The 7,851-nt window shown below is 39.6% G+C and overlaps 1 protein-coding gene across 1 annotated transcript; it reads left to right on the forward strand.

Annotated features, from left to right (window-relative positions):
- The first annotated feature begins 1,796 nt into the window (after positions 1–1,796).
- On the forward strand, positions 1,797–5,083 carry LOC110897332. Its single transcript, XM_022144093.2, has 2 exons — positions 1,797–2,072; positions 3,733–5,083. The coding sequence occupies exon 2, from the start codon at positions 3,733–3,735 to the stop codon at positions 4,855–4,857; it is 1,125 nt and encodes a 374-aa protein (XP_021999785.1). The 5' UTR covers positions 1,797–2,072; the 3' UTR covers positions 4,858–5,083.
- The last annotated feature ends 2,768 nt before the right edge of the window (positions 5,084–7,851 follow it).

The following is a 7,851-nucleotide window of genomic DNA, read 5'->3' on the forward strand; positions in this document are numbered from 1 at the left end:
GCAAAAGATTAAAAATAAAAAGTATTATACTAAACACTTGTCTTCACCAAGTGATGTAAGAGACTTAGGCAAACATGGCCTTGATTGTCAAGAACTCTTACGATCAATCTTGGATCCCGAGACGACTCACACACTCTACGATGGACAATGGATGATGGTGGTGGATGATGGTGTTATGGTGGTGGTGGGTGGTGGATGAAGTGTGAGAGAGGTGGTGTGCCAAGGGATGAGTTGCAATGAACCAAAGCACTCCTATTTATAGGCTGAACAGAAGCTTGGGCACGGCCCCGTGTCCGCTGGACACGGCCCCGTGTCCGTCTGACACTCTCTCTCCTCATTAATTGTAATTCGCAATTACAATTAATGCGCCTGCTGTACTTTCACCACGCCCCCGTGCTCACTGGACACGGCCCCGTGGTGGGCAATGGAAGCTTCTATAGGTTTGTCTTTTCTGCTGCTTCTTGGGCACGGCCCCGTGTCCGCTGGACACGGGGCGTGTTCAGTCTTCTGCTTTCTCTTCTTTGCCTTGGAGGATGCCGTTGAGGGTCCGGGCAGTCTACTTTTATTCCTTTTCTTGTATTTATGCTAGAATTAGTTGTCTTTTTGCTTCTTTTGTGAATTTGAGCTCATTTCATCCTGAAAATCCAAAAGAAAGACAAAAACACTCTTTTTCCAACATTAGTACTTAAAAAAGGTTAGTTTTATGCCTTAATTGATGTGATTTATATGTTGCATTTTACACACATCATCCTTTAGCATTAACCTGGTTAAAATTATCAGTTAAGTCTCACCATGTGCATGCACATGGGGTATTTCGGTCATTTTACCATGTTATTTTAATTAAAAGTATATTTATAAAAAAAAATCAAAATCTAACTTTAAAAACACTTAGATTAAAAACATATATAAAATCTTCTTCTTCTTCTGCACATGATAATCAGTCAAGAAAAAACCCAAGTATCGCCACCACCATATTCGACAACCACCAGCACCATCCGATAACCGCCACCCCAGCCTCTAGCAACCATGAGTGCCACTGCCATCTTTGCAACCACCATTACTAGAAACCACTGCCATATTCGCAACCACCATCGAGTTATAGGGTTTGGGGTTTGTTAACAAGGAAAGGCAAATAGGATCTGCTTACTGTGAAGATTTCAGATGAAGGTGAAACGGGTGTGGTGATGACGGTGATTTGTACTTTCTACGCCGCCATCAAGAACTTGCCGACGCCGCCATCGTCTGATGAAAGATGGGTTTTGTGTGGGGGTTTTCAAACGGTGTTTGGGCAACAATCTGGTGTAATCAGCCGTAGCGAAGCCAAATCCTACTCCATCGCACACCCCCTCTTCCCCGTCACCTCCCCGTCACCACGCCGGATCTGCAACCACCTCCACCGGATCTACCGCCACCACCTCCACCGTTTCAGAGTGTTTGTTGTGGGGTTTTTTTTATCAAATCGATGTGGGGGAGTGACAGGGGTGGCTAGATTTGGTAATTTGTTGGTTTATTGAAGAGAGAGGGATAGAGGGTAAAATTACATAAATGCCCTCACATGAGGTGCACATGATCTAATTTAACCTAAAATTTCAACCTGGTTAGTGGTAAAGGATGAAGAATGCAACAGGTTTTTAAATAAAGAACTGTGAGTATAATTATTGAAGTTAAATGTTATTCATTACAACCCGCTACAAAAATAAAGGATGAAAAGTGTAATTTAGCCTAAAAAGAATTATGCTTGGAATCTAAAGAAATCCAAAAGTTAAAGGGTAGCTTAGTGTAGTATTATCCAAACGGAAGCATCGTTTGCTGGCTGTCTGTCCCTCTTTGATTCGAGAAAAACCCACACACACACACACGCGTGAGAGGGTTTCCAAACACACAGACCAGATTCTATATGCTCCTTTCTTTCATTCACCTTCTTTTTCTATTTCTAGAGAGAGAAACCAAGCCTTAGAGAGAGACACACCGTCGTCAACGCTGTTGAATTCAGAACTTTCGCTGTGCTTTCTCCGCAATGTCTGTTTAAATCCTGCAATTCTTCCGGTCTGATTTCGTTATTTCCATAAGAGGTAATGAATTCACTTCTTTTACCGATTCATACGACTTTCTTGAATCTGTTTTTGCGCTTTTGATTGATTGATCAGGTGTTAATTGCACTGTTTACTGCATCATATTACCAGTAATTTATAAGAAATTGAGAATGTTTTATGTGTTTGTATGTGTGTTTTGCTTTCACACTTTCCCCTTTTGTATCATAGGGAGATTAGGGTTTCAGACTTTCAGTTACTTTGCTAATTGAAATTGATTGAAAAAAGTTTAATTAAATATTTGTTTTGAGTTTTATGAGTTTGCTGTAAATTTAGGGTTTCAGAATTTGCACTATGATATTGGCTTGATCATCAGGAAAGTTGCTTCTATGGTATATTTTGCTCCAGTTAATAAACTCTAATCTGTTTTTTTTAATTTATTTAATATTAGGTTTTTATTATATGAACATGATAAGAAGTTAGTCTTTCTTCATATTCAGAATATATGCTTCTAAGTAAGGGTGCAAACAAGCCGAGCGGCTCGCGAGCTACTCTAGATCGGCTCGAGAAAAAGCTTGAAACGAGCCGAGCCTTATCAAGCCCAAGTCGAGCTTGAGCCTAAAATAAAGTTGTTTATTATTGAGCCCGAGCTCGAGCCTTACATAAGAAGCTCGTCATGCTCGTCGATCCTTAGTATAATATTAGTTTTTATTGATATTTAATAACATTTACCTTTTATTTAAAGTTTTTCTAGTAAACGAGCCGAGTCGAGCTTATTAGGCATCTCTAAATGATTGCCTCAAATCTCTCCTGCAATCATTCTCTTTAATCTATACAATTAAAGAGAATGATTGCAGGAGAGATTTGAGGCAATCACTTAGAGATGCCTAATATCTCTCCTGCGATCATTCTCTTTAATTGTATAGATTAAATGATTGCTTAATAGAGCTTATTTAAACTTGTTGACGAGCCTGGCCAGAACCTAAAAATAAGCTTGTTTAGTACACGAGCTCATGAGCCTAAACGAGTCTATTATTTATATTATTTTTATTTATATATTATTTAATTAATAATAAACGAGCCGAACTCGAGCTCTCATAAGTTAATTGAGCTCGAGCATGGTCGAGCTCGGGCTCAGCTCCTTTGCATATTTCGGGAAAAAAAAATTTTTTTTTGGGGGGGGGGTGCGTGGCTTCGCCAATGGTATTGAGGATTACACTCACTAGTGACTTAGGCATTGTATCTGATAAAAAGAACTGTCGGCCAGTTAAAAACAACACATATGACTATAACTTGTAGCTAACGGAACATGGATGTGCATGTTCGAGCTTTCTTGAATGAAAACAATGTAATTTGATTGTTTTCAATATTTGAGCAATGGTTAGGCTTGAAGATTGGTGTTCAGGTAGTTAACTTACTATTATTAGTTTCTTTCTTGGTTCATTTAGGTAGTTGTAAATTTGGTAGGTAGGCATACTAACACATCTATGTCTCTTATCCTACCACTTTAATGATATTCTAAATCATTTATTTTGTTGTCATGATGTCAGAAACCATAAAGTATGTGACCTAACCTAAATATCAAGAGCAATTATGTGTATGAACTGATAATCTTAAATAACCTTTTTTTTTCACGTGCTATTATTAATAATGCAGCATTAAAAAGTTAACAACTGAACAAACATAATGAATTCGTATGCAGATGCAAGAAACCAAAGTTGCACATGATGATGAAGAAGAAAACATTAAGGTCGATACGGTTCAACAAGCAGATAAAGAAGACGCGATGGACCCTGCAACCACGAATCCCGGTGATCCACCTGGCGTTGATAATGTTGTGGAGCCCGCTGTAAAAACTGAGTCGATAGAAAGTGACGGTGGGGGTGATGATGCAAAGAAGCACGTTGGTTGTCAAAGTGAGGATGGTTCAGGAACTGGTTCACAAACTGGTTCACAGATCTCTGAACCGTCAATAAAAGGTCAAGAAACTGAACCTATTGAGGGTTCGGATCGTAAATGTGATATTGCAACATCTCAAGTTTCCGAGGTGGCTCAAGAGTCTGAAAGAGGGTTCTCCGGGTTTGATTTGAATGAGGAGTTTTGTTCTGAAGAAAAACCTGAGTCCTCATTGTCTGGGACCCACAGTAACTCGAAACAACGGTCAGTTTGTCTTGATATCGATCTGAATGTTGCTGATGACAATGACGATAAAGACGTGATCGTATCTGGACTTCCGTCTGGGGAAGAATCTAGTGTAGATGCAAGCCCGTGGAAATCAACGAGGTTGCATTTGGATCTTAATATGAGCCAAAATATGTCTCAGTCATGTTCGTCATCATCATCGACATCATCAAAACAGTCTTCAATGAAGAACTTTGATTTGAATTCCAATATGAATAATGCTGCTTCGTTGGATCATCAAAAACCCGTTATTTCACTGTTCGGTACCCAAGTTGAGGTGAACCACAAGGATAACGGCCCACACCCTAATGGAAGTGGTTTTGCACCCAGTCCATCAATGTATTATTACTCTTCTCCATACAGACCACTGGGTGCACCCACACGGTATATGATAGATCCAAGAGGGGTCCCTATTGCACCTCAATTTGCAGCACCTTTTGTTATGAACATGGCTGGTGGTCCGTATCTTGGTCCAACTGGGGCCGGGCTGTTGCAACAGAACATGGGTTTGAACTTGGGGCTTATGATGAACGGAGGAAACAGTGGTGGCTCGTCGGGTTCGGTTGTTGGAGGGAAACGACAGGAACCGGATGGCGGATGGGAGGGTTTTCCGGTTAACTACAAACACCACCAACCATGGAAATAAGTGGTTTGGTTCTATGGGCATGTAAGAGAAGAGTTTTGGGTTAAGTTTCAGGATTTACGTGAAATAAAAGACTAATTTGTTTGTGTAGTATGGGGGAGAGTTTGTTAATTGCGAAAGAAATTAGGTTTTGAGGTGATTTAGAGTGATATTAATGTTTACTTTGGATTATTATTATTATCATAGATAGTTTTGTCTAATAATCAAATTGTCTTCTGTTCCAAACTTATTTTAGATATTCATTTAATCAATCAATCACGATTACATGGCTAACTCATCATCTCCAATAGCGGTTTACTTTAAAAACCACACACATTAAGCTTGCCTTAAGCTCGACTCGAGCTCATTGGAATTTAGCTTTTATTGATCGTGCATAGAAACAAACTTAGATATGTAAATACAAGCAAAGGTTGAACTTACTATTTCTTAAATCGGGACCTTTCTTTGTATTTTTTAAAACGTGAAAACACGATGAGACACATGTCTTATATACTATTTCTTAAAAAGATACAACCACACATATTAGAGTTGCAGTGAGTTTTTAGTGAGAAAAAACACTTTCAAGTATACCAGTGGCGAAGGTTAGTTGGTGCTCGGGGGTGCACCCGCCCACCCTAATGTTTCGGTTAGAAGTGTATAGGTTTCGATTTTTCGTCCGAAAATTTTAAAAATTATATAGGATCGCCTCCCCCCAATTATTTTTCCTAAATATTTATACAATAAAGTAAAGTTTGTTACCACTTTGTATATTCTAAATATTATACAATACACAAATTAAAGTAAAGTTTGTTATGGGTAGTTTTGTAAGAACGGGTCATTTGAATGAATGGATTTTTTTAGTTTTATTTGGAACTATTATTATTTGACCTGACTCGAATCAATAGCCGACCCGACCCGAAACATAACGATACGAAAAAAAATTGGGTCGTATCACTTTACGCCCCCTCGAAACTTTTGGTAAAGCTCCGCCACTGAAGTATACTGATTGTTAGTTTTCCTTGTCAATACGAAAAATTAACCAAGTCAAATCCTAAATCATCTTTTAAAATCCAGTTTGTGAAACACAAAAGAAAAAATGTCACAATGGAAAATGACAAAAAAAAAAAAAAAAAAAAAAAAAAATCCTTTTCCCAACGCTTTCGAATGTGTCAACAAAACCAAAAACTTCATAACCATATTCAAATAATTAAAAATTGATGTACGATTTTAGTATATCGACTAGCGGTTATCAATTACATTATTTTAGAATGGCTTCGAATTCTAATCTCTATTAGACTAAAGGGTATGGGGAGGCTCATCCCCATGAGGATGGGCCGTTACGTAGGCGTCACATCACCAACTTATGGAGGATGGACCTCCATGCATTTTGAGGGGGGTGGAGGATGAGCCTACCCCACCTTTTATTTTATAATTTTCTATGTTTTTTTTGTTAATTTAATAAAAACTTTAAAAACATTAAAAATTACAAAATAAAACAACCTAAATAAAATCATTTCATAACATTAAAAAAATTACAATTCCTAAAAATAAAAATTAGTAATCCTAAAAACGAAAAACATAAAAAACGAAAAACATAAAAAACGAAAAAAAAAATTACGATACGATACGATTAAAAACTAGACAACCTACGACGTCCATTTTTTTTCACCTATTCTTTCATCCTCCGATAAACCTCGCGTTCATCCTCCGGAATCGAGTCGAGATCCAACCTCATAATCCTAAAATCCTCCGCTCGAGCATAGTCGGCCGATACGGTTTTCTTGTGAGTATATTTTTCGGCCGCGAACTCTTTGAACGAACGGAATTCGTTTATCAAGTCGTCCATTTTCGACGATGCCTTCGAGCCCCCACCTCCACTCGAGCCGCTACCTCCACTCGAGCCGGCCCCTTTTCGCTTTCCGGCCGCGTCTTTTTTTGCTTTGTCCCTCCCGGTGGGACGTTCCGACTCGTGAACGGGCAACACATCCTCGTCATCTTCCGGGTCGTCGTTTATGTCGATTTGACAACGAGCGGTGGAGCCTCCCGCACTATAACTTCCGGACTCGGAAGTTTTAGTCCGTTTGGCCATTGCGACCTCATTTGGAACCGGCTTCCATTTTTGTTTTTCCTTGCAACGTTCCATGCTCGGAAGTGCGGGAAAAGCGTTGAATTTTGAGAGTCCCACTTGGCGATAGCAAGGTTAAGAATGTCCTCGTCGTTACTCCCGCTAGGAGGGGAAGTGTAAATTTGGTTATAAATCCCGTTAAAGTTATCGATGACCTTGCTCATTTTACGCCACTTGCCCGAGACGGATTCGACATCACGAGCCGGACCATGCTCCGTAATCGTGTTAAATCTATCCGTTGTCGCCTTCCAAAAACTACTACCCGTTTGGTTGTTTCCTAAATTTTAAAAAATATTGCATTAGTAAAAATAAAAAATAAATGTTTTAAAATTTAAATTAAAACTTTGGTTCATACCGATTATCGGGCAAGTAGAGGACTTAACAAACGCCATTGCTAGCGCCTCCTCCTCTACTTTCGTCCAAGGTCTCCCCTTTGCTCTCGAACCGCTTTTTGGCGCGGTTTCGGGTACGTTTTCAACCTTCTTTCCCTTCCCCTTGTTTTTTTTGCGCTTGAGCTCTTGCGTTGGCGATTCGGGGACGACTTCTTCATCATCATCGTCAAGTTGAACCGGGGGTTGCGGTTGGGAAGTTGGCGGTTGCGATTGGAGTTGTTCAAACGTGTTGCGTTGCAGGATTTGTTGGAGTGCTTGGTATTGTTGCATTTGTTGAAGTTGAGACATTTGTGAGAAGGCGTTGGGTGTTTGTTGGAAACCCGAAAACGGAAATTGCGAAGCCCCCCACGAAGGATCCATAGTCGGAGTGTAAGCGGGAGTCGAAAAAAAATTAGGTTGGTTCGGATTGGGATTATTCGGGTTGGGGTTGTTTGGGTTGGGGTTGTTTGGGTTGAATGGATTCATGATTAGAGCAAATTGTATAAAAAATATGGAGTGTTT

This window comes from Helianthus annuus, chromosome 13 (genome assembly GCF_002127325.2).
Source record: "Helianthus annuus cultivar XRQ/B chromosome 13, HanXRQr2.0-SUNRISE, whole genome shotgun sequence".
NCBI classification, from domain to species: Eukaryota; Viridiplantae; Streptophyta; class Magnoliopsida; order Asterales; family Asteraceae; genus Helianthus; species Helianthus annuus.

Bases quoted from the DNA above. Each gene is read 5' to 3' on its own strand.
- LOC110897332 (XM_022144093.2), top strand. From the start codon at position 3,733: ATGCAAGAAACCAAAGTTGCACATGATGATGAAGAAGAAAACATTAAG.